General features: G+C 35.1%; 3 protein-coding genes across 3 annotated transcripts; 2 read left to right on the top strand and 1 right to left on the bottom strand.

Moving 5' to 3' along the window:
* Positions 1-7876: 7876 nt before the first annotated feature.
* LOC126669539 (uncharacterized) lies at positions 7877-11017 on the top strand. Its single transcript, XM_050363027.2, has 3 exons — positions 7877-8157; positions 8805-10400; positions 10687-11017. The coding sequence occupies exons 1-3, from the start codon at positions 8104-8106 to the stop codon at positions 10750-10752; spliced, it is 1716 nt and encodes a 571-aa protein (XP_050218984.1). The 5' UTR covers positions 7877-8103; the 3' UTR covers positions 10753-11017.
* Positions 11018-11530: 513 nt separating this feature from the next.
* Positions 11531-16286, bottom strand: LOC126670336 (uncharacterized). The gene is made up of 7 exons (XM_050364038.2): positions 15992-16286; positions 15793-15891; positions 14744-14884; positions 13717-13782; positions 13155-13322; positions 11987-12313; positions 11531-11887 (listed from the first exon to the last, which is right to left on the bottom strand). Exons 1-7 carry the CDS (start codon positions 16244-16246, stop codon positions 11777-11779), a joined length of 1167 nt encoding a protein of 388 aa, XP_050219995.1. The 5' UTR covers positions 16247-16286; the 3' UTR covers positions 11531-11776.
* Positions 16287-17722: 1436 nt separating this feature from the next.
* Positions 17723-18908, top strand: LOC126666638 (uncharacterized protein At4g04775-like). Its single transcript, XM_050359468.2, has 2 exons — positions 17723-18273; positions 18477-18908. The coding sequence occupies exons 1-2, from the start codon at positions 18109-18111 to the stop codon at positions 18807-18809; spliced, it is 498 nt and encodes a 165-aa protein (XP_050215425.1). The 5' UTR covers positions 17723-18108; the 3' UTR covers positions 18810-18908.
* Positions 18909-26662: the final 7754 nt, after the last annotated feature.

Here is a 26662-nt window from a genome sequence, read left to right as displayed (position 1 = left end):
CTAGTATTGGCCGAAGTATGTGTTTTGAAAAAATTATTTAAGTTTTATTGATTTCTCACTTGGGTGATGAATTTGACGTTGTTACTTTGGTGTTGTCGAGTTCTCTATTTTGAAAAGATTGAGATTTTGTTTTAAATTGCGTTTTTTTTCCGGATTTGAAAATGTTTTGAGTACGTTTTAAAAATTGTTGTTCTCGGTCTGACTTGGGTCGCCCAAATTTGGAGTTGAGTTTGGAAGTAGTAATTACTCGGCTAATTCTATGGTTTATAAATTGAGATGTTAGTGAAATTTAACCATTGTTTTTATAAAAGAGGTTTCCGGAAAATGATTTTTAAACTGTGGGACTCCACATGAACTCAAAATCTATTTTGTTAATTATATATTCGAAATGAATTTTGATGCATACCTTTTGATCGATACCAAAATACATTTTGATCTTATTTTTCGTTTTGAGCATGTTAACTCAGGATTTAATATTTTAATCATTTTTAGGCTGTTTGAGTTGTTGCCATCTCGGCAAGAAATTGCTTATCAGATAAGATGTTACATGCTCAATTATTTGGTATTAAGTTGTTTATCTACCATTATTATGATTTATTTCTTGGCAATACGTTTGGGTTAAATGCGGGTTAAGACATGATTGAGTGGTTCTCGATTTTGTAATAATCTTAAACTGTTGGGTTGTTGTTCTTAGTGTGCTTCGCACGTTCGGTTAAGTTATGCCATGTAATTATTGTATTATTTTTGCCTCTTCGTGTGGGTATCACGTGAGGACATTTCTCACTATTTTTCTTTGGCGTAACCTTGGCATTGGTGTCGATGTGGGGTTCGAACCTTTGTTTAGACCCTGCGATTATTTTAGAGGTTATAATTGGATTACCCGGAACTAACTTTTGAACTTTGAAAATCGAGATGATTGAGATTGGTATCAAGAAATTGGAGAAGCAACTCTTCATAATTGTTGATGGATTCTGTATATTGAGGATGATGATTGAGTTAATATTACTCAACACTAACGGAATAATTCTATATGTGGTGTTTGCCACGTGCGTTAAGCTTCAAACGTTATGCGTTTTTAGATCGGGTTCGTTGTGAGAAATTTAGGAGTATCAAAATTTTAGCTTTTGGCATTCTAGAAAAGGATGTGGAAAACTGTGACTCGAGGTCGATCGGTATATAAATACTCTGTGTTTTCATCTAGTTAATCGATGAAATACCAAAACTGATGGTGGAGTTGTGAAGGCGGTCGTGTTGTATTGTTATTTTAGGAATAATTTTAGTTTGATTTGAGGCGGAATTCGTTTATTAGGAAAATTTTGGTTACGTTGTCGAATTGGGTTACTTCGTTTATGACGATTTAAATTGCTGGGCTAAAATAATGGAGATGGGTAAATATGTCAAGATAGTCGAGTACACGTCTCACAGAGTGTAATGTTTAATATATGCTTTAAAGGGAAATTGAGTTCAAATGTTAACTTGTTAAAGTGATTGAAATGTTCTATCACGTAATTGTGGCCAGACATGTCATGATCATGCATTTTAGATGCCATAAATAGGAAACTGCATTAAGTATATTCACTAATTAAAAGAGATATAAATAAATGATACATGCATTTAGTACATTCATCACGGCATAAAATGTTTAGGGTTGAATGCAACTCTTTGGGGTAAGAGCTGTCATCACCCTGGTGCACAATTACGTAAAATAAATTTTTATCAATAAGACTTTTTGAGAAACATAGTTTGTCAAAAACTCGCGAGTTACATTGTAAAATTTTGGTTTAAAGAGTTAATAAATTTCAAACGGTTTTGAAATTTTTATCTGGTTGGTATCTAAACAAATACTCTGTGACGACGGTGGTGATTTAAGAATGATTGCATTGTAAGGGTTTGTTTTGTTGTTGGAATATCCGTGTTTCGTAAAGGAGAGATTGATTATAAGGTTGCCCTCGAGGTATAGTTGTGTTAAGTTCGGTAATATATTAAGTTCGGATTGGAAAGATTGTGTCAGCTTACGTTTTATGAATTGAGGATTATCGGCTTAAGAAACTTGGTTGTGCTCTAAGAGTGTGTTACTTTGAAAAAATTAAAAGAGATTTTGTTTTTACATATTTCATTTCTGTTAAAAAAATGTGTGATAAACCTATATAAAATTATTTCATAAGCAAATGGATTTTTATTTACAAAATTTTACCTTTTTGAGGAAGTGATGAAATTTTGTCAGCTTTGATTTAAAATGGATGTTTAGAATTTTCTAATTGAACGATTTTATAAAGTCGTGATATTTAATTTTAAAGTAAGGTTCAGAAGTGAATTCAAAATGAGAATGTTTAACTGTTTTGATGCGTTTATAAATTGGAGGATTTTTCCCACATATTATTTATATTCGGTTTGAAAATAAATTTAAACCTGAGATACTAATGACTTTTAAATCAAAGTGCGGTTTCAATCTGAATGATCTTTTGTAGTATACGAAGTTACAGTTGGATGATGGAAAAAAATCTGGTGATTTGCGAGTTAACGAGTAAAATGTTTATAATTTCAGAGGATTGTTGTCAGAAGTTTAAATTGTATATTCCTCGAAAATGCGTTAATTGTTTTACTACGTCTTGGTTCGCGAAGTTGTTAGTATTATATAGATGATATTAGTTGTTTGGACCAAGACGATTCTGATGGCATTTAGTTTCAACAGTTATTTGTGAGAGCGTAGTTTAATCAGGATGACTTATTGATTTGCTTACATGCTGTGTTAGGCGGGCGTTTTAAGTTTTCTCATATGATGCATTTGGTGTTGAGACCACTATAAGCGATATAGTGAATAGGTGTTATGGAATGTAAGATTTAATTCTAGCTGTGAGTTTCTGTATGTTTCGGTTTTGCAATGTTGAAGTTTGGCTCCGTATTATTACGATTTAAATTTTTGGATTGTTCCTACACTTGTAGTGTTGCTTCGGTAGTCATCAAGACTTGAGCTTGTTATTCTTTGGAAATCTCCCTTGTAAGCGCTTTGGTGATTCTCGGTTTAAAATTTTTATTTCGTTCACTCGTGTCGTGTTTTGAGAAGTCGTTTGAGGTACCAAATTGTTGAACTTGTAATTTTGCGCTCATACGTGTGGTGATCATTCAAGTTTTCGGTTCAGTTTTAAATTCGAGGACGAATTTCTGTAGAATTTCTTTCCAAGCTAACAGGAATAACGCCTTTAGAAGATTTAATGAGGAACAATTTGGGTCGAGTTTGTTTCTATAAACTGCGAATGCTCCAACTGCACTATCCCGACAATGAAGTTGAGGAACATTGTCAAGGTCTAAAGGTTTGTCGTTGCCACGAGCAATTAGAGAAGTCATACAAGAAAAGGAAAGAATACTAATGAAACAAGCATTTGAATAATCATTTTCGAATTTAACATATCTTGAGCTAACTGAATTGTCATGCAACAGAGGCTCTTCAAGTAAGTTATTTTTCGCTCTCGGTTTCCATTTTCAAGAACACGAGATAACAGGGGAACAAACTAGCGAACAGAGAGACAAACTGAAATTGAGAGGACAAGTTGTGTTGTCTGTAAAGAATAATGTGAACAACAGTACAACAAGAAGAAATTGAGAAATAAAATGCCCCACCAAATTCTGGGTAGCAATAATAGTTTCCATTCAGGCCATAAAAGAGAGGAGAAAGTTTGTGCACTCTAAGGATTGCTACACTTCCATGCGCTCTTGAGGTGGCTGCAAATAAAAGTGGAGTAATTGCAGAGTCAATTCCATGTCTTGTGAAAACTGATCAACCGAGGAAATATGCATGTGGAATACCATCAATAATTTCAAATGGGTAGCTTAAGTAGAGGAATATAATACAACAACCAAATATCAAAAATATGGGATATCCAAACTTTCAGTTTTTATTTTTTTATTTTTTTTATTTTAATTTTTTCTGACCAAAATATTTAGATGGCATATACACATAACATTCCGATTTTGGAGGAGAGTTTTTAGTCCAAATTATGTATGTACATCGTTCTCCATCGCTTACCGCCTACACCGACCTCACATACCAAACGAAAAGACGAAGACGATTTGTTCATCATTGTTGAAAAAAAAATTACCGACGACTTTAGCAACAGACTTTGAATGTGTCACTAACTCCGTCAAATAAGTGGCGGAGCCAACAATTTGACAAGAATTAGCAACGGATTTCGAACTAATCGCTAAATTGTTGCTAAAAAATTAATTAACTAAAAAAATTATTTATTTAAAAACATAATTATCTAAAAAAGTTATTAAAAATAATTAATTATTATTTATTTATTTAAATAATTATTATGAAAAAATAATTATTATGAAAAAATAATTACTTTAGAATGCGGTAGTAAATTATGGGGGTAAATATTTGTTCTTTTTAGTTTTATTTAAAAATAATATACATAGATATATAATAAGAATTTGAGTTACTTAATATGGAGTTACGCGTGGAAGAACTTCAGGGTTAAAAAACCTTAGGTGGGAATAATAGAAAGATGGATGGTCTACTGAAAATTCTGCAAAAATCGTGGATGGTGACCTATTACGGGTGGATATGTGGACGGTAGACGGCAGATTAAATAATAATTCATTTTACGATTTAATTAAAAATATATTTTTATTTTTTTATTTAAAAAAATTAGCGACATTAAATTATTTTTTTCCATCGCTAAATAATTAAACGATGAGAAATATACCGTCAAATTGAATATGTCGCTATCCATCGCTCAACATATTTAGCGACAGATTTGACTATTTAGCGACGGAAAAATTCATCGCTAAATGACAGAATTGTAATAGTGGAGGAAGCTTGTGACGATGGTAGAGGAGGAGCGGCAGCAGTTGGTGGTGTGAGGAGAAGGAGCGACGATGGTCGGGTGTTAATTAGATTAGCGAGAGTTTAATTTAGAATTTTAATTAGAATTTTCAATTAAAATTAATTAAGATTTGTCCCTTTTTTGTCATGGAGGTGTTTTTGACCCGATTTGAAAATTTGAATTTTTTCTGATTTTCTACAATTGTCTTTTTTGATATTTCATGCTAACTTTAGAGATGATTTGATCCTTAATTATTCTAAAATCTTTCATATATGTCATGATTCACACTTTGCTAACTTGTTTGAAAATCAAATAATTAAGTCCCTTATTTTTGTTTCCGTCGACGATTTAGTTCTTCTGTCCATATTTGCTGTTAGTCAACCGAGTCAAAGAACTAAATTAAAAAAGATAAAAAATAAACTATTTATTCTCTGTAGACACCTATTTTTCGGAAATGTAAAAGTGATAAAGGACTAAAATGTCCAATGATGATTTCCAAAGAAAGGTGATGAGTTTGTGGTTTGGATTCAAGCTGGTCATATCAGTGCGCAATTGCAAATTTGAAGGACTGAAAGTCTGAAACGTAATTAGCTACAAGTAGCCTATAAAATCAAAGAGATTGTGACCTAAGTTTGAGAAATTAGACTAATTGCAATAATTTAGAATTTTATGGTCCAATTTGCAAGTTTGGCGGACTAAATTGACCATACTAAACTTGTAGGGTCTCAAAAGTCATTTTTAATACTTTCAGACATTATAGATCCCTTTTGCTTAGCATGCACAATTTAATACGAATTTGATTAATAAAACCCTAAAGATAAATATTAAATTTAATCATAATCCTCATTGAACTTTTAAAGCTATCACTCCACATACTTTCAAAGCTCATGTTCATCTCTAACACTCATTAACAGACTCCTAACCTAACTGAGACTCTAGGTAGCACCAATTCTAAACTTGCCCCTATATAAGATTGCTAATTGACCTTGCCAAAGGTGTACCGGTACGTTTATATCAAACACAAACCCTAGGAGACTCTAGAGTTAGCCGAACCCTTCAAGCACGCGCACACGCACACACACCAGTCAATCAAACAAGCTAGAAATGCTTCAATCACTCAAAAACGTGCTGCTGCACATTGATCCAAAACTGGATTCCACATCCGAATCACCAAAAAAAGCTAAGGACTCAAAACGGTACGTCTGAGGACCCAAATCTTCTTTCCATCACTATTTATCATAATCAATTTAGAACTGCTATAATTGATATATTAGATTGCATGGTTAGGTGGTTTTGCTGTGAAATTGTCATAAACTACATTCTTTCCATAACTGCCATGCTTTTAAGCCTTTTGATATGATTGTCATGAAATTAACTTAGAAACATGTTATATGCTATTTTTTATATGTTGTAATCATCACATATTGAAACAGTTTAATTTTAATGCTTATAATGCATGTTTATAGCTTACATTTTCATGATTGCCATGCTTGCTAAGTTCTTAGTTGTTTTGCCATGGATGTCATGAAATCATCTTGGAAACATGTATTTTATGGTGTTTAATTAGATTTTTGACGCTGCATTTTGATTCTAGTACGTTCCAGAGTGTTTCCTTGAGTCCTTTTGACTTTTTGAGCGTTTTTGCATGAAATCAAACCAAAATGATGATTCCCCTCAGCCACGACGGCGGCGGCGCCACTTACAGTGGTGCCACTTAGACGTCAAAACCAGAATTAATTTCATCCTTGCGGAGCAGGACAATCGAGTATCCCCAGCATATACAACATAGACTATCAACGAATTGGACCATTTCCTCAGCAAATAGAAGAAACCACCATATAGAATTTCATCCTCGGCACAGCAGGATAATAAACTATCCCCACTACAGTCAACATAAAAGCAGACTACTTGCTCAACAAACAAGCCAGATAACCCTCGATAGAGCAGGATATTCCCCGAAGGCGGGATCAGATGTAAACAGCTAACAGTAGAAAAAACACCACCACACCATCCAATATTTACAGAACGCGATACCCAAAACAACATACAACAACGTAACCTTACATGCGAGACTCCGGACAAAGGAGAATTTAGTGTCAAGAAGACATCCATATATTGTCTATAATAGTTCAAATAAACTTCAAACGTTTCTGATAGTTGTGGAATAACTACAGAATCTAGGCCCCTTGGAAAGGTCAAGGGGATGTTGTTCCCTCTACAAACCTAAGAGGGATCAAAAAAGATAATTACCAGGCACCTACGTGATAGGGTGGCCCTTGGGACGGCCAAGGGGATGTTGTCCCTTCTGCAAACCTAAGAAGTACCAGACAGGATAGTGACCAGGAGGTCCAAGCCATTGGATCGACGATTTGAAAGTTTATAGCTCCATTCTACGGAACACACAGCAGGCAGTCTGAACCCAACAGATGACCTTCAGGACAGCTGAGAAGTCCTACTCTCGAACAGATGCAGAGTAGCCCAAAACCAAGGGGCATGGGATCAGGATCATGCACCTCAACCGATGATGCTCACGCTAGGACATCACCAAATCACCGAATAGCGAATACCTCTAGCGGTGAGCAATATATGTGTTGCTTATCGAACGACGAGCTTCTTTTTTGACAAGAATTGACATACTTTGTCAATTCCTGTCACAGATGATTTCTAGAGAGTCTCTTCAATCGAGCAGTCTGTTGTTTCAGCTAATTTAACTTGAAATCTCATATCTGAAGTTGCAACTCACATAGTTAGATTTATTTCTGTCAGTTTTTCAATAGATTTCCGACGATAAATATAATATTTATTATAGATAAATAAATTAAATTATATAAATTAACTTTTTAATTAGTAATATATATTTGGCTAGAACTTAAAATAAACTAGAAATAATTTATAATAAAAAGAACATTTAAAAACCAATCTGAATACTTTTCCAATCCTAGTTCACACTATTCCCATTTCCCACTATCTTAATACTAGTATTATTTAAGGATCAAATTTGAGCGTAAACAAAAGTAGAAGGACCTAATCTCTATCAAGTAAATTACAGAAATCCAACGTTGAAGCAACAAACCGTTTTGAGTTAATAATGCATTCCATTCCCTGAACCATTTCTATTCTCTATTTTATTTCTCCTTTTTAATCTCTAGATATTCAAATTATCAATCAAATTTTAGTTTTTCACTGGTTTTATACTCTAAAGTTAATACTCTCTGCTATTTTATTTTTGTGGTTTAATTTTTGGTTAGTGCAGGTACTCAAACACAAGACCTAAATGGGCAAATCTTCTTCTTCTTCTAAAAGAAAACGCCCCAAAGATTCCTCTAAGGTGCTTTACTTTCAAACTCATTTTTGCTTTTTGTTGATAAAGATTTGATCTTTGTTTTTGGGTGATTGTTTTTGTGGCTTTAGATTCATGTTTTGCTATCTTTTTGGGTTTCTTTTATGCTTAATTTTGTATGTTAATGCTCATAATGTATATATGGTTTTTAGGGCTTTGATTTCTTTAATTCATTTTTATTCGGTTTTAGGGTGTTTATGTTCATGATTAAGGCTTACATGGATGTTATCTCAATTAAAATCCAGTGCTGGTTTAGTTGTAGATTGCACATTTTGGCTATAATGTACAATTTTTGCTATAATATGTCTATTACAAAATTGCAAGGGAAAAAAAGCCTCACCTTTCATGTTTTTACGATGTAGCCACAATTTTTAAAATACGACATTAAAAAGCTCAACCTTTCATTTCTTGGTATTTTCTTGGACCTAGGCATTTTTTATTCACCAAACAATGTCGTTTTGGCGGTTTTTAAAGACTGAAATAACATCGGACAATGACTTTGGGATGTAGAATGCCAAAAAATGAAAGGTTGGGCAAAATTTAGCTCAACTTTTAATTATGGTGTTGACCTTTTTTTCTGCAACTTCTAACTTTTGTGCCGTTTGTTTCCGTATCCTTGTGTTTCCCTCATTTAGGTTCAGACAAAGAAGAAAAGTAAGATTAAAAAAAGTGGATTGAAGAAGAAGCTTAGGCGTCGTGATGATTCAGATTCTTATTTTAGTGATGACTCAGGAAGATCGGTTTCTATTTCCTCTAGTTCCGAAGAAAGTTATAGGCGTAGAAGGTCTCAGTCTCGCACTCATAAGGCTGTAAAGGAGTCTAAAAGGAGGGCTCGTTCACTCTCTTCTAGCAGTGAGGAGTCTCATCGCATGAGAAAGCGTAAAAGGTCGAGGAGAAATGATGATTCTGTGATGAAGAAGAAAAATTTCAGGAGCAAGAAGAAGACGAAGAAAGATCGGGAAGCAAGTATTAGCTCCAGGAGTAGAGGGCCATGCTGTAGTTCACATAGTAGTAGTAGTGAGAGTGAACATGAGAGCCGTAGAGGCAGGTCTGGAAGGAAAGAAAAAAGAATTAGAAAGTTGAAAAATGTTAATAGTGAAGCTGCACGGAGGAGATATAGGTCTAGGAGTTGTTCTCCCTGTAGTATAAATGATGAAAGTAGTGATCACTCGAGTAAAGAAAAAGTGATCGATGGAAATACTTCAAAACGGCTGAAATCAGTTATTATCGTTACAAAGGACGATGAAGATGAGGAGGAAAGAGAATTATATATGAATGAAGATAAAGAACAAACAATCTGTGACCATGACGATTATCCGTCTAGCAGAAGCAATGATAGTGTTGACGGGGATGACCGTGCAATAAGTAAACCCGCTTCTGTTGGAACTGTGAATAATGATTCTACAGAGGGAAAGAGTAGTAAGATATCCGAGGCTGCTGATAATGTGGATGCTAACGATTTGGAGTCAATTTTAAGGCAAAAGGCTTTGGAAAATCTAAAAAGGTTTCGTGGAAAATCTAATGATGATACTCTGAAATCACTATCCACCAAAAAGGCTGAAGTAAACCAAATTGCTTCCATAAATGATGATGGTCGTCCGGCAGCAAAGGGCGATTCTGCTCATTTATTGCGCAAAGAAGAGAATGATTTCGAGAGAAACAGTGGGGGCAATGATTCGGTTTCGTCTGCAAACGATATTCCTGTAACTGATGAGATGGCTGTTGTTAGCAGGGAAAATATTAACATGAATTTGAACCCTGTCAGTAACAGACCAAGATTGGTTAGATCAGCATTGAAGCAAGCATTATTAAATGCCACCACCACAAAAATTAAATCACTTGCTTCACTGGAAACAAGTAAGCCAAAACTGATGACTGAGAGTAGCATAAGTGAACATGATGCGACTCTCCTACAAGGCGATGATTACAATGAAGACGCTAACAATGCCTCTGGTTTCGGCTCTTCCGTGAATTCATCTCGCCTCACATCTGCAGTGATTGACATGAATAAGTTGCAAGATGAAGGCCAATTAGGATCGCAATTACAGAAACTAGTATCTTCTCCAACAACTCCTAGCAGTACAACTAATGAATTTACAGTTAATACAACTGCTGATTCTACTTCTGCTGAGCAATCTTCAAGCGCAAGTAAAAACCAAGATGATGATAAAGAGGGTTCACAGTTGGAACAGAAGACTATGTCTGTGATGCGGGGTGGCGAAATGGTACAGGTAAATTTCCTAGTCTGACAACACTTTTTCATTAATTTCTGAGCCTGTGAGCTATGGATATTCATTTTGGTGTATATGCTCATTGTGCTAAGTAGGGGTATGCATTTGGTTTGAACTGAACTGAACTAAAATTTTGTTTTCTTCAAAACCAAACCGAACCTAATTTACAAAGATTTAAAACAAATCAAACTGAACCGAATCTTTTGCACACCCCTAGTGCCAAGTTAGACACCCTTAATTAGCGATTTCTATATTTATTCTCTCTTATGTTCCTCTTATGGGCTAGGTGAGCTATAAGGTTTACGTCCCTAAAAAAGCTCCAGGATTGGCTCGGAGGCAACTCAAGAGGTGATGTTTCTGGTGGAGGAATAATCCATTTGTTCAAATGCTAAGCATAATTTTGTTACCTCTAAAGAAAAATTGATACATTTTCTAAGAGAACGGAAGAATAAGGATCCTCATAGATGACGATCATAAATGACAAAGGAATGTTGTAACTTTGTGAAGGAGCATTTTTTTACAGGAGACTGCTTCATTGCTAATTTGCTAAGATAAATGAATTAACTCAGTAGAATTGTAATGTTCATATGTTGATTACATTTGTGGGTTTGACGGCATCTCTGGTTACATGTCTTGGAATGGGAGTTCTATTTCCATTTCGATTTATTGTTTTGGTACCTAGTAGAATAGGATTTCAGTAGAATTCTTTTCTAAGAAATAGTTGAATATCACTACTAATAAAAGGTTGGTATTAATATTTCATTTTCTTCTTTATGATCCTTTAAAATTTTAAAGACTAAAACTTAATAATATAAGACTAAAAAGGGATTGGGATTCAGAGTCAATATCGTGGCTGAGATTCAAAATTTGGATCGGGACTTGGGCTTAGGGTTTGAACTTGGGATCTCGGTTGAGATTCGGGTCGGATTTGGAAGTTGGGGTTAGAGTCAAGATTCTGTTCAGATTTGGGGTCGAGACTTGAGCTCGGGTTGGTATTCTAGGTCGGGGTCGCAACTCAAGGTTAGGCCTTGACTCGACTTGAGATCGGATTCAGGACTCGGGTTGGTGTCAGGTTCGCTATTCAGGGTCAGTCACATACACACACACACAACAGAGATTATAAAATCAAATTCTCCTCCAAGCTCTAAAAATCTTCCCTTTCCAATGATGGCAAAAAAAGATAAATTACAGTCGTTTCTCAGGATGCTAAATTACATAATTTACACATTCCTAGTTGCAAAACGAAAATGAACATCAATTGGGAATTTGCTTAGAGAGCCTGTTAGGTTTGCATAAGCAAAAATTGTTCCTCATCAGGATCAAATAATTGTTAATTTGCGCCACTGAATGCATTTGCTTATAGTTACATCTATACTTTATACATCGTCCGAATTGCGTTTTCTTCCACTAACAATGGCCCAACCATCCATCTCTGACACTGATATGTCTTCCAACAGCACTGAATATCGATCCATGATATCCGATACCTGCATCAAATGGAAATGATCATAATCGCTATATCAGACTCTAATCAATCAATCGAATCTTCTGCACATTCCCAACATTAGCTGAATCTAAGATCATACCTGCTCAGATATAATACCAGACACAGCAACAACTGCACTGGGTTTAGCATGGGAAACGATATGATCTGCCAATTCCAACAGAGGATTTAAAAGGATATTAGCGACGACCACATCGAATTTTCCTGCTTCGGCGATAAATTCCATCCCATGATCAGAAGAACCATCTCTCGCATTTGTCCTGTTCTCCATCAAGGTAGAGCTGGTATTGCCGGGTACTAGGACTAAATCCATCGTCTCACGTTCTATATTGTTTAGAGCAGAATTATGGCGTGCCGATGTGATAGCTTGGGGATCTATATCAACTCCAACTGACCGTGCTGCACCAAACTACATTGCGGTCAAAATGACAAGCTAGGATTTGAGGATGAGTTGCAGCATTAATAATTTCTTACCAGTTAGAATATTAGAAATTAAATAAATGACATTAACACTGCAACTACTATAAACAAAATATTAGAAGTAAATGGGTGTTGAGAGATTGATAAAGACTGCACACGAGCACATCATGCTGGATATCATAACAATCAAATTACTAATACAGATGATAAACCAAGAGAAAATAACTTAAACTATTGAATTCAAAGGATGCGTGTTCTACATTTGTATGTTTAAGCAGTATCGGTCAGATGAAATTAAGGATAAACAATTTATACTAACCAAAAGCTCGGTAATCAAGAATTCAGATTCAGTTTCATGGATGTTTGCAGCAATAGCTTGCATAAAGAGACATTATAGAAGATACTAGCAAATTTTGTATCATTTTATTATATACAAGCTCAGCCGATAAGAATGTTCTGCGCAGTTAGAGTGGAAGAGGCTAAGTAGACCTTATTTCTTCTATCATCACTTGCACATGAACTGCTGTCTATTTCTTTTTCTAGTAACTAGAACTCAGGAAGATACCAGTTGGGAAAAAAATTCTTCATGACCTAATTCTTTTATGAATTTGGACATCAGCTTTCTTCTGAGTTCCAAGAGGAGATGATCTAACAAAATGCATATCTACCAAGTAACTGGAAATGATTATGCATAAGCTGGAGAGAATAAATGCCATAATGCATAAGCTGGAGAGAATAAATGCCATAATACATTGAATCCAGGACTTGGAAAGAATGATGCTGTAATATTGTTAATCACAGGATGAATCATAAAAACAAAACTCTATTACCTTAAGGGCTGCGATTGCAAGAATTCCAGAGCCTGTGCCATAGTCTAAGAAAAGCTCTCCTCCTCTTATCAAGCCTTTCAGTAGCAATAGACATAATTTAGTTGTAGGGTGCTCCCCGGTTCCAAATGCTAATCCAGGATTCAGAATTATATTTGTTGCACTAATATTCTGTAGAAGAGAAGACATATGATTCTACAAATTCCTTAATGACCAAAATAAACTGTTCAATTCACACTCCCTTGGAAATCAATCCCAACTGTGGTTTCACTAACATGGAAAAGAATACTTTAAGGGCGCTAAACCTTAATGAGTTGTTGTATGTGCATGCAATTTCATGAGTCCCCTTATACTCATACATATTTTGCAAGTAGCATCCAACTTGATGTTAAACAGAAGAGAAGCTCAAAAGTTGTGTGCACATGCATATGAGCACAAAGATCAACAGGTTTTCGATGAGGCAAAATGGAAGACTGTGCCTGTAAATATTGACTAACTAGGCATATTGGAAGACTGCCTTTAAATATGACTAACGAATAATTTTTTTGAGATTTAATGAACATACTGGGGCTGTTCTCCACTCAGGTACGATCCAAAGTCCTTCAGTAACCTGAACAGGAAAAAATGATTCCTGCAACAGATACAAAGCAAAATATATAACATCTATTGAAATGAAACAATTTTGGTTTATCAGCATAGCTGATCATCATCATTAAGCTTACTGAAAATAAAAACAATTATGTACAGTTACTAAGTAATATTCATCAATAAGTTCTGAAAAGTTAGAGTGTTGTGATCAATAACTTCTAATTGTCCATGAACGTCTTTTATCAGGGGACAGTCTATAATGGTAAGGAATAACCTGATAAAATGCCGTATGGTCATGCATTCTAATTCAGATGTACTCAGATACATGCATCAAGTCTGACGATAGGCATTAGCATTATTGGTTAGCCAAATACATGGATCTTCTTATTTCCATACACTTTGTAAATAAATAGTTGCCCAAATATACCCATCCTCTTAATTCCATATCACTAAGATTTAGTATTGAACAGCAGGAGTTCTCCACCATGAATAGGACAAGTTCTTTTATTAATAAAAAACCATAGACTAAGATCCGAGTGTAACGACCATTCTTGAATTCTTCTCTATTTGCTAAACAGCAATGAACTGAACAGCATTACTTTTACCAGTAAATGTATCAGTTTTCCAGCCTAAATGAATCTAATGTGAGGATAGTATACATCATTTTAGATGAAGACAGATTTCTGCAAATTGTACTACGTATTTTAGTTCATTCAAAACCCCACTTTGGCAAGAATTAGCTAGCGGTTGAAGTAGGTTCTAGTCGGCAGAATTAAACTCTTTAATTTTTCTTCTCACAACTAAATTTTGACTGTTAATTAATTGGAAAAGCAAAGCAAAATAAATCAAAAAACAATTTTTAATTTAACTGAAACAAAGAAACAGGACGAAAACTAAGTTTCACATCAACCATTTATCCTAAACAGTCAAGAATAGAGAGATAAAAAACGAACATATGCATTAATACATTACAGCTTAAGAAATTTGAAGAAAAGAAACTTAACCTGGGATTTCCGAACCCAGTCATACTGCTCGCCTTTTTTAATCTCATAATTTGGTATCTCCTTTAACCCTATAGAATCAGCAGCTTGTGAAACGCATGCATCCACATCTTGACATTCAGTAAATATCGAGTCCATACAAATCTATACAAAAAAATCAATTGTCAAATTACCTTTATAAAATGGTTTTGGAATCCTGAACTACTTTTTTTCTACTGGATTCAACAGGGAAGAGACCAATATTAGCTTACCACATATGCAATAGATTACAGGCCAGAGTAAAATGTCTGCGCAGAATTAAAATCAACTTTTTTCTTATAAATAGATTATGCATTGCAGGCTAAACCATTTAATAATGCCTAGAGTATCGAAGTAATAACAAACAGAATAAACATATATAAAAGGGTGACAGTTTCCCAGATTGTTACACTGAACTATCATTTGAGTTGCTTATAAGTTCTGAACGTATAATAGGATGAATTGAAAATTGAAATTTCGTGATAAACAGTAGCATCAAATAGAAGTTGTTGCAGCATATTGTATGAAGCATTTGACTTCAGATTAGCATTGTCAAAAGCATAGAGTGCATTTCTTGTCTTTTGTACTAGACTAGTTACTGTGCATTGGTAGCTTTATCTCTTGTTGTAATTAAAGAAAACATAGCTCAATTACACTAAACATACTCCTAAAAAGCAAGGCTTAAGGCGTATAAACCCTAAACTTTTAAAAGCAATGCTTAACGCGTATAGGTCCCTGCACTGCCACACTTTTAATGATTGAGTCCCTGAACTAAAAAACGTCAACATTGGGTTATCCAAATTAACTCCTTCCATCCATTTCCGTCCATGCAAACACGTTGAGTTCATACTCTAACAGAAATGGACAAAAGGACTCAATGTGTTTGCAATTGATCATGCAAGAACCCAATATGGATGTTTTTTTAGAACATAGACTCGTTAAAAATGTGATAGTGTAGAATCCGGATACGCCTTATGTCTAAAAAGAACATATACATTTTTATCGAACTGTCAAAGTAAAGGCATCAGAAAAACCTCATTAGAGCTATCAAATTCATCATCATCATCATCATCTGGTTGATCAATACTGACAGAGCTTGCACCAAAGCATAAAAGTGCTTCTGATAACATATCCTGACAAAAAAAAAAAAAAAACACCCCCATAATTAGTTCTTCACAATGCTTATACCAAGCTGGCTAGTCAAACTTAAAACTTAAGGAATGGGAAGCTTACAGCAACATGTTGACCAGGACAGCGAATGCGAACACAAAGATACGAAGAAGAAGAAGAAGTGTGAGCAGCTATGGAAGAGGAAGAATTAGAGGAAGGCAAGGGGCGAGTAGTATTGAGTTTTTGGAAGAAGAATGGTGAATTTGTTGACTGAGATTGGAATTGGCATTTGGGTTTGAAATTAGAGAGAGGAGAGACGAAGAGTGAGGATCTGTTCAGAGTGTACGAAAGGTGTTTGAATAAACGACTCTTTGACATTTTTATTCTTTGCTAAGCACACCAACAGCCAATACATGTATTCTCAAAAAAAAAATTCTAGGCTTAACCCATCTAGAGGCCCCTGTACTTTATACTTTTTTTTCCGTAGGTCCTTATACTTCATTTTTGTATTATCTGATCCTTCTACTTACCTATTTTTGATTTTCAGGTCCTTTTTGAGTTTTTTCCAGTCCCTCTACTTACAAATGTTTTTTCCTCCAGTCCCTATACTTACAATCTTTTTTTCCTCCAGTCACACAAAATGACTGGAAAAGACTCAAAAAGGACCTGAAAAATAAAAATAGGTAAGTAGAGAGATCAGATAATATAAAAATGAAATATAAGGACCTATGGAAAAAAAAGTGTAAAGTACAGGGGCCTCTAGATGGGTTTGGCCTTAATTCTATTTTATAACTATAACATCATTTTCCATAATGTACTTTAATTTTTAATATATCATTAAGGATGTAGACAGTAAGATATAAAGTTTTGAATATATTTTTGGTGTTCATGTCTGAAAAAAGAAATATATAGAAAAAAAAAACAAAAAATATAAATAGCTCTGATCTAGGTCAGCTATGAGATACTCTCTCCGTCCCAATAAAGTTGTCCACTTTGCCTTTATCGCACAGTTTAAAAAAACAATCATTGTTTATGGATTTTATAAATTTTCCTTTATTTTTCTTATTATACCCTTATTTAATATAGGGTCCACTTGCAATTTACTTTCAATTTACTTATTAGTAGATTTAAAATAGGGATAATATGGGTAAGTTGAGTGTAAAAATTGTTACTTTTTGAAAGTGTACAAGAGTTATGGGATAAAAAAAATTTCATAGTGGATAACTCTATTGGAACGGAGGGAATATATTCTATTGTATTTGTATATTTGAATTATCACAAACCCTCAGAGAAGCGGTTAATTGGAACGGAGGAGCAGCCGCTCCTCGCCGGAGGAGCAACAGAGGAGGGGCTTTGACGGTAAAAAAAAAACCCGGTGGTTTTCGATGGTAGGTGATAAGCGGAGTTCGGTCGATTGTTCCGGTGATGGCGGGTTCGATGAAAGCGGAGTGAGGTGTATTAAAAATTAATAATGAATTATAATTAAAATTTTATAATGGATTTATTTGAAACTTTTTTAAGTTTAAAGATTTATTGAATTTTTTTTATATGAAAAAAGTATGAAATGATCCTTCTATATAATTGTTTTATATATTTTAATATTTATAATAATAAAATCATTTAATTTTTTTTATATCAGGGTGCAATTGAAAACTAAAAAGGGAAATATGGTAAAATTGAAAAAAATTGCAACGTCAGGGTGGAATTGAAAATTAAAAAAAAAGTCAGAATTTTTTCAGCCTATTAACCAAAAAAAATTATCACTAACTATAAGTTGATATTGCAAAATTATTAAATTTAAAACTCACTGTGATAAATGTAAAATATGCTAAAAACTGTAGTTTTATTTAGGCCAAACCCATCTGGAGGTCCCTGAACTACGCACTTTTTAATTATCTGGTCCTTGTACAATTTTAAACCCACTTAAAGTCCCTGAACTTACTATTTTTTCTTTAAGAAGCCCTTTTTTGACAGAACCGTCTGCGCGTGTTTTCACTTGCCGTTAAACTAACAGAACTCTCTTTTAGTGAATACACGTAGGAAAATAGTGCTGATGTGTAAGCAGCTGACTTGGGAAACTCATGCTGACTTTGATGGGTCTTGGATCTCGGGTTAGGGGTCGGGTCGTGGGTCCTGGATTATCAGTCGGGTCGTAGGTTATATTATTAGGGATTAGGGTACAATTTCTTTCACAACAGAATTGAAAAAGAAAGACAAAACGCAAAGAAGGAGAATACGCCATGTCTGAAGCTAGAGGAATTGAAACTAAGAATCAAGAGGAATATGCCGCCCCATTTCCTGTGTATGATGTGCCGAAGTGCAAATGTGGAATTGACGCTAAGGTTATGGTGGCTTGGACTGAGAAGAATCCTGGTCGTAGGTTTTTTCGTTGCCCAAATTGGAGGGTAAGTCTCTTCAGCTTTTGGGTTTTGCATTTAGTTATTTAATTTCCTGTATTTTTTGTTTAAGGGCTAAAATTAATTTAGTTTTATAATTTTCTAGGGTTTTCAGTAACTACATATCAAATTCTAGGGTTTGAATGGTTGTGCACTTTTGTATGCTTTGAAATTGGTTTGATATAGTTGCAATGTTAGTCATTTTGTTATAGGCAAAGCAATGCAGCTTCTTCAGTTGGTATGACGAGGAATACGCGCCCCACATCAAGCATATGTTGAACTCATTGAAGAAACAGAAGGAGGCACTACAAAAGGAAGGCGAAGTGATCAAGGGGGATCTGTTTTACCAGAAGTTTTTGAATGACAGATGCACTGTGCTGGACTCAATTGCGATGGAGACTGAGATTGTAGAATTGAAGGGGAACACTTTGAAGATGATTGAATTTGAGAAGGAAAACAAGAAACTGAAGTATGAGAAGGCTGTGTTGAAGTATTCTCTTATTGCTGTTGTTGTCTTAAGCTTGGCTGTGTTATTTGTCTTTTAGATTATGATCTAATATGTACCAATCTATCTATCTATCTATTAAATCCAACTGAACTGTTTTGCAGTTGGATGTAGGAACAAAACTCTACCTGTTGTTGTATTGTGGTACTATGTAAGAACTAATCAGTATTAATGAAGTTGTCTTGTTTTGATAGTTGTGTTTGCTATTGATTATCTGATTGTGTTTGTAATTGTGTTTGTAATTGTGTTTGTAATTCTGGAAAATGAAACGGCTTCAAATATCAATTGTAGCTGCCTTTATATTTGAATGGTCCCTATACTATGCGGGTTGTACTTGATAGGTCCTTTTTGCACTTAAAAATTGCACTAATTTGCCTAAAATAACACAGAATACAAGCCATTATAGTAACCTGATAATATAGCAATCATACTCTAATAAAGAATACAATGTAGCCTGAAAATGTAATTTGAAATAAATATAGGTAATATATATGAAGCATCGCATTACACCTGTTATAGAAACAATTTTGGTAATACAATTCAACTCAAAAATGTTGTGGCACAAAACCAACCAAAAGACCTTCAAAAACCTACCAAATTACCTACAAATAGGCAACCACAATTCTGCCACAAACACTGCTTGTGCAACCAAAACCCATATGACCTGGGCAACCAAAAAATGTAAATCTAACATCCAAATGATTCCAAACCCAAAACCTAGCAAAATTACCTACTAGAAACCACAGTTTTGTCAACATTAATGATTGAAAAACCCATAATGTTTGCCAACCAAAAAATTACAGTCCAAGTCAATTGTCTTTACGTGTCCAATTGGACGGAGGTGCAAGCTTCAGCTTCTCTATCGCCATCAATGATGCCTTTCTGGTATGAGCCTGCTTCTCCAGGTCTGCAGCGGTCATTGCTGCCTTTCCTTTGCATTGAGGCCTTAGAGACTGATATGGTCCGTATAAAGGGCTTTGTCGGTTAGTACCAGGCTGCAAGGAACAAATATTTAGCAATCAATATACAAACAAACATGTAAAAATATCAAATAGAATTTCAAGTACTTACATCCAAAACTCCCACTCCACTATCTGCATTTATTAGAGTTCCCATACCCATAGTTGGCTTCTTGAAGTAAGGTGTTCTGTAACCTCTTCTTTGGTAAGGAATTGTTTCCTTCTTTTTGCCTTTATCTTTTGCAGCAGCAGGTGTGGTGTTATCGGGCGGGGTTGACTGTGGTTCACAACCTGATAATGGTTGGCTACACGGCTGTTCAGGAGGTGTGGGGTTAGTTGTTGACGGATTTCCAACATGCTTAGTGGTTTTGGCAGGTCTTTTTCTCTTCCTTGGGCGACAAAATTCCTTGAGCAACTCCTTTGAGGGCCTAGCCTTTGAGGTTGAATCCTTTTCAGTTTGTCTGGTCACTCTTCTTTTGCCCTTTGAAGCTGAAGCCTTTTCATTTTGTTTGGTAACGCCAGCTGCATTGTCATCCTTCACACAATAGACACAAACATTCTAAAGACCCAACATAATAACCCAACAAAAACACACAAACATACTAATACACCTGAAATGCAAACAATCCAATAGACACAATAGCACAATAGACACTAACTTTCAAGGTCCTTATACTATACGGGTTCAGCTTGATAGGTCCAGTACACAAAAACACCAGTACACAACCATACCAATAAATACACTAATTCAAATAAAACCAATTCAAATAAATACACTAATTTAAATACACTAATTCAAATAAATACACTAATTCAAATACACTAAGACAGTGAATTTACCTTTTTAGGGCAACCCCTAACGTTGTGACCAGGTTCTTTGCATATTTTGCATGTCATTATCCTTCCCACCCTTGATAACTTTCCAACACGTGGTTCTCCAGGCTGTCTCCTCCTTGATTTCCTAGGTCGACCAGGCATTTTTCTATACGGTGGTGGTGCAATAGCTTCTAATCCACTCTCTTCCCACAATATCTTTCCCCTAACAGGCTGCATCATGTAATTATAAGCCTTTAAGTATGTTTCCTCAGTGTACCAGCTATCAATCCATTCCTGTGGTTTGCCGCCGACACCGTAGATAGCAGCTATTGCATGTTGGCAAGGGATGCCAGTGAGATCCCACTCACGACATGTACATGTTTTCCTGTTCAAAAACACATTATGCCTCACATTTGAATCGTAAATGCTTGTAATCTCATGCCCATTGTCCCCCTCGTCCCCATTCCAAAGAACCTCCCACAGGTGTGAACCACTTTCATTCTTCTCAAACTTAGCCAGTGCTCTAGGTGCAATATTATTGATCCAGGTTTTGCAAAATTTTTTCTTCACATGTAATCTTGTCATAACTTGGGTTCTGATATCCTCCAACATACTGATTATAGGCTTGCACCTAGCTTCAAGAATCCAGCCGTTGAAGGTCTCAGATAGGTTGTTGTCAACGACGTCGCATTTGACATCGCATTTGAAGTAAGCCTTGCAGAAAGTGTCAATCTCATAGGCAAGCATGTCTTCTACTATCCCTTCCCCCATTTCAGTCAACACTTTCAAGTTCAACCTCAGTTCTTTCTCAAAAGTGGATTTAGCACAAGTCCAAAATGCCAACTTTCTTTCCTCTCCCTTCCATTTTTTTGCCCATGCAGCATACACATGTCGGGCACACATTCTATGTTCAATCTCCGGCAACTGCTCCTTGATAGCACTATCCAGCCCCTATAGACATGAACAAAACATACATGGTTAGTAAAAAACAGAATTGCAATGTCCTAAACTTTAGTGGCCAGTAAAACAGTAAAAAAATGCAAACCTTCTGCATGTCTGATATAATTGTGTATCCTGCTCCTTCATATAAAGGCAAGTCATACTTCAAGCATCTTAAAAACCAGCTCCAGTTATACTTGTTCTCCACTGATACAACGGCCCACGCTAACGGGAACATCTGATTATTACCATCTCGACCGATGGCACATAACAGTTGTCCTTTGCACATTCCCTTGAGGAAACATCCGTCCAGGCCAATGATTCTTCTACAACCTTCAAGCCAGCCCCTCTTACATGCTTCAAAGCATATATAGAGCCTTACAAAATGATTCACCCCATCTGCATTGTCCTCCTTGGTAGCCTTAACCATGCACGTAGTACCGGGGTTGGAGGTCCTTATCTCAGTAAGGTAATCATGCAAGCTAGCATATTCATCTTTGTACAACGTCGCAAGATCTTTGTGAACCCATGTCTTGATGTTCTGGCACATGGTGTGGCTGACCTTCAGCTTCAACTCAACCCTACATAAAGTCCTGATCTCTTTCAATTTCATGTGTGGGTGGGCCATCAATCTTGGCATCAAATGCTTCGCCAAGAATTTGCTCGTGGCCATTGGGTTCTCATTAACAATGTGACATTGATGGCGGTTATTATATGTCTTCACAATGTAATTCTCTTCCTTGGGATCCTTTGAAGCTAGAAATACCCACGGACAACCGGCTGCACATTTGGCTCTAACCCTTAGCCTGTCATTTTTCACAAACCTAACACTAACTCTCTTCACAATGGCATATTTTGCTAAAGCGTGTCTGCACTCCTCAACATTTTTAAATATCATACCTACTCCAAATATAGGACAGGTGGTATCAGGATCATACCTAACCCTATCAGTGGGCTTCCTTAAAGCATCATCAGCACATTCTTTGTCACTCTCGCTATACAGGCTGCCCATTTCATCGCTGTCGTAATAGACACTGCCAGTTTCACTACCCATTTCATCACTAGCTGAGTACACATCATCAGATTCATCAAGGTCTTCAACGACAATGTTATCATCAGCTAACTGTTCTTCCTCACCACCATTAGTTGTCTCATCAGCATTAGCTTTTGTTACATTCTGTCTAGCAGCCTGTAACTCATCGTCTTCTTCATCGTCTGTCATGATACTCACATCCACACATACATTGTCAAAAGTGTCTTGTCCAAACTCATCATCCATTTCATCTTCATTTTCTTCTGGCAACCCATCAAGATCTGCAAGGTTAACTTCCACATTTTTTGCAACATTGGCAGTCTCCATTTCCACCACACTGCCACTACCACTTGCTCCCATATTCCCACTTTCAAAAACTGCCATAGCTTCATTCCTAGCAGCCGGTTCTTCTTCAAAGTGCGTTGTAATATCCTCAACAACAAAAAAGTGTAGATTTGGAAGATCAGCATGTTGATGGACAATATGGAACAAGCTGTTGTCATCATAAACTAACACATAGTTGTCCATTCTAAACACCTTAAAATATAACATTTTGACATTCTCACAACCAATATCTTTTGCATATGATAGCAAGTCCAAATATGAAAACTTATCTAATTCAAGCCTTTCATGTGCACATGTAACCTTATTCCCAGTGTATTCGTTTGCAAGATAACCCCCATGATGGAAAATCAATCTGTGAGTTAAAGCAGCAACCATCCTGCCAAATAAATACAGTGCATTTTCAGAACATAATCAACGAAAGTCTCAACAACACCAAACTCATGCTTAAATCCCTAAAATACAGTACTACAATAATGCAACCAAAACCCATCAAATTCATGCAAAAAAATCATGCATCAAAACCCTAAAAACCCACCCTAGGTCATTCATATTACAAAAATAACACCATTTAAGACAATAATAGTGAGCCCAGAAACCCTACAATTGGGACCACACTAACAGAAAATTTCGATTATTTTAAACCCAAGTGCATTAACTTTCACAAAATTGGGACCACATTACCAAAAAGTTGTATTATTATAATAGAAATACATTAAAGAAATCAAAAGCTTACCTTGAGCAATGGTCCCTGCAATTGGAAAAATCCCAATGCCTTTGTTACCAACAACTGAAACAAAGATATTGAGTAGCAAATAACGAAGAATCAGAGAAAAGAACGATTGGGTTTTGTAGATTTAGGGTTTTCAGTCCTTAGAGAATTTAGAGAAACGATTGCACTTGAAATCCTTATACTATTCCAAAAAACAAAAACATAATATCTCAAGAACGGCATCGTTTTTGTATGATGATATGGAGCCCAAACGACGTGTACCGTTTCTGACGTGGACAAGCAAACAAAGGTGCAATCTCACAAACGGCAAGTGAAAACACGCGCAGACGGTTCTGTCAAAAAAGGGCTTCTTAAAGAAAAAATAGTAAGTTCAGGGACTTTAAGTGGGTTTAAAATTGTACAGGGACCAGATAATTAAAAAGTGCGTAGTTCAGGGACCCCCAGATGGGTTTGGCCTTTTATTTATAATTTATTATTTTAAGTGAAATAAATTTTCAATTTTTATTTTATTTTTTGTTTGGTATTTTACAAATTAGTGTATACGTTATTTTTAAAATTAGAGCTAAAATTCGGAAAAACGGAAATATACGAACTTTATGTTACAATTATGTTCTAAGACATTTTTATTTACGTCTCATAATAATTTGATATCACCTTCGTGGCCACATATTTTGATGGTTATTAAAGACAAAAACGATTTCCACTTGTTGAATAAGTTCAAAATTGAATATTAAATATGTAGGTCATATTTACATATTTATTCTTCAAAGAAATAATCAATTCAAACCCTTGGCACGAAATATTAAGAGTCATTTTAAATTTTTCTAGAGTCAAACAGACTCGCAACTATATTAAAGTGTATCAAATCAGTTTCTGCCTCATTCCATACTCAACTCGCGCCTGAAACACATTCCCCTGATAAAAAAGCTAAAATAATCTATATTATTTAAAAAATTATTAATTAATACCTAAGGTTCAAAAAAAAAATCTTTTAATTTTGTAGGATACTCAGCTCCTCTGACAAAGAGCATACCCATCAGGGTCCATCCAGCTCTTCAACGGAAAAAAAATTAGTGGAAAAAAAATTTGGTAAATTTTTTTTTTGACGGTGGATATCGAAATCGGCAGCGGTTTCCGGTGGGTACGGCGGTGGAATGGAGTGATTTCCGGTGGAAATGAAAAGGTGAATAGATCCGTTTTTACATAGTTTAGGGGAGGGTGATATCCCCACTTTCTTTGGCTGATTTTGATACAAAAACATCAGTTGCGGGTTAGTTTGACCCAAAAGCCTTCAAAATGATTTTTTTGATTTCGTGCTAAGCTAAGGGGATAAATTGATACTTTATTCCTTATTCTTCTAAATAAAATGAATTTTATACTCTCCCGATTGTACAACATTCTATTAAAATATATCAATTTTTCTAATAAACGCCAAAAATTTCCTCCATCTTTAAAAATAAAATAAAAATTTAATTCTCTCAAAATGAAAGTAAATAATTGCATTTTAACATATTAAATGCCAACAAATATCTCTCTTTAAATAATAAATAAAAAATCAGCTCAAAATGAAAGTAAATAAGTGAATTTTGACATTTTAATCCATTTACAATGACTATTAACACATTAGTTCACACTCTTGATGGATGAACTACCACATATATAATTCCTTTTAGTGAGGAAAGTATAGGAGCAATAAAATTCAAATCGTAATAACCCGAATTTTTAAATTAATAAAACACATTGTCAAAAAAAAAAGTTAATAAAACATGATTAAAGGTTAACTAAAATATATTTGATTAACTAAGTATATTTGCAGGTGAATTTTTTAAAAATGTGCAATTTTAAAAGATAAAATTCAAAAATTAATTTTAAAAAGTTTTTAATTTTGTGGTTCTGATATATTTAAAATAATTAAAATTGCAAATAAAAATATGCATAATGTAATCTAAAGTGTCATTTAAATCATCAACTTATTATTTAAACTTTTTGATGCATAAATGTAAACATCTATTTTCTGGATAAGTAAAAAGTGATAAGAAATTGCAGCGTACAATGATAATTTTCAAAAAAAATCGTCTGGATGAATAGCTTGTAGTCCACTTAGTTGGATTCAAGTTAGCCAAATCCATACGTAATTGCAAACTTGAGGGGTTGAAACGTAATTAGCTGCAAATAGCCTATAAAAATCCAAAGAGATTGTGAATTAAGTCTAAGAAATTGGACTAATCGCAATATCTTAGAAGTTTATGGGTCAAATTGTAAGTTTGACGGATTAAAATTGATCAATACCCAAACCCTTAGGATTTCGGAAGTCATTTTTGATACTTTTGAGCACCAAAATGAACCTTTAGTGCCCCTGTGCTTAGCATGTAGCTGAAATATAAATTTTAATTAATCTAATCCTAATAATAGTAATTTTACCTATTCCTAACTCTAATTGGTCTATCACTTCACACTCTTTCACCTCCCTTGTACATCTACCACTCTAATTAATTGAAACCTAACACAACTGAGATTCTAGCTAACACTCCCTCCTAATCTAATCACTATAAATAGGACCTTATGATAGCCTAGTTAAAGGTCGAACCGATGATATACAAAACAAACAATAAACTCTAGGAAACACAGTGGTGGCCAAACCACTCTAGCCCCGCCTACACACATACACACCAGTCGATCAAAATAAGCTAAAATGCTTCAATCACTCAAGAACGCAGTGCTACACATCGATACGAAGCTGGATTTCACGTCTGGATCGCCATAAAACGAGCCAAGGACTTATAACGGTACTTTTGAGGCCCAATACATTCTCTCATCACTTTTCATTTCATATAGCTTAGAATTGTTAATTTGACATGTTAGAACGCATGTTAGGTTGTGTTGGTATAACTTAAAATTGTGTTTTAATATAAACTACTTTGCCATGATTGTCATGCCTTTAAATTCTCAGTATGATTGTCTTAGAAACATGTATATAGGCTGTTTATATGTGTTGGTATAAACACATGTTGACACTGCTTAATCCAGACGCTTAGAATGTCATGACTGTCATGCTTGTTATGTTTTTGGCT

This window comes from Mercurialis annua, linkage group LG2, assembly GCF_937616625.2.
Source record: "Mercurialis annua linkage group LG2, ddMerAnnu1.2, whole genome shotgun sequence".
In the NCBI taxonomy this organism is placed as follows: domain Eukaryota; kingdom Viridiplantae; phylum Streptophyta; class Magnoliopsida; order Malpighiales; family Euphorbiaceae; genus Mercurialis; species Mercurialis annua.
Note: the sequence above shows the minus strand (reverse complement) of the source record. Positions and strands in the feature narration are given on the sequence as shown.

What these genes read in the sequence shown, in the direction of transcription:
- LOC126669539 (XM_050363027.2), top strand. Translation starts at nt 8,104, where the DNA reads ATGGGCAAATCTTCTTCTTCTTCTAAAAGAAAACGCCCCAAAGATTCC. An exon ending in GCCCCAAAGATTCCTCTAAG is followed by an intron (nt 8,158 to 8,804) that starts GTGCTTTACTTT and finishes TCCCTCATTTAG; the next exon opens with GTTCAGACAAAGAAGAAAAG. An exon ending in GGGGTGGCGAAATGGTACAG is followed by an intron (nt 10,401 to 10,686) that starts GTAAATTTCCTA and finishes CTTATGGGCTAG; the next exon opens with GTGAGCTATAAGGTTTACGT.
- LOC126670336 (XM_050364038.2), bottom strand. Translation starts at nt 16,246, where the DNA reads ATGTCAAAGAGTCGTTTATTCAAACACCTTTCGTACACTCTGAACAGA. An exon ending in ACTGGGTTCGGAAATCCCAG is followed by an intron (nt 13,783 to 14,743) that starts GTTAAGTTTCTT and finishes TATCTGTTGCAG; the next exon opens with GAATCATTTTTTCCTGTTCA. An exon ending in CTGGTATTATATCTGAGCAG is followed by an intron (nt 11,888 to 11,986) that starts GTATGATCTTAG and finishes CATTTGATGCAG; the next exon opens with GTATCGGATATCATGGATCG.
- LOC126666638 (XM_050359468.2), top strand. Translation starts at nt 18,109, where the DNA reads ATGTCTGAAGCTAGAGGAATTGAAACTAAGAATCAAGAGGAATATGCC. An exon ending in TTCGTTGCCCAAATTGGAGG is followed by an intron (nt 18,274 to 18,476) that starts GTAAGTCTCTTC and finishes ATTTTGTTATAG; the next exon opens with GCAAAGCAATGCAGCTTCTT.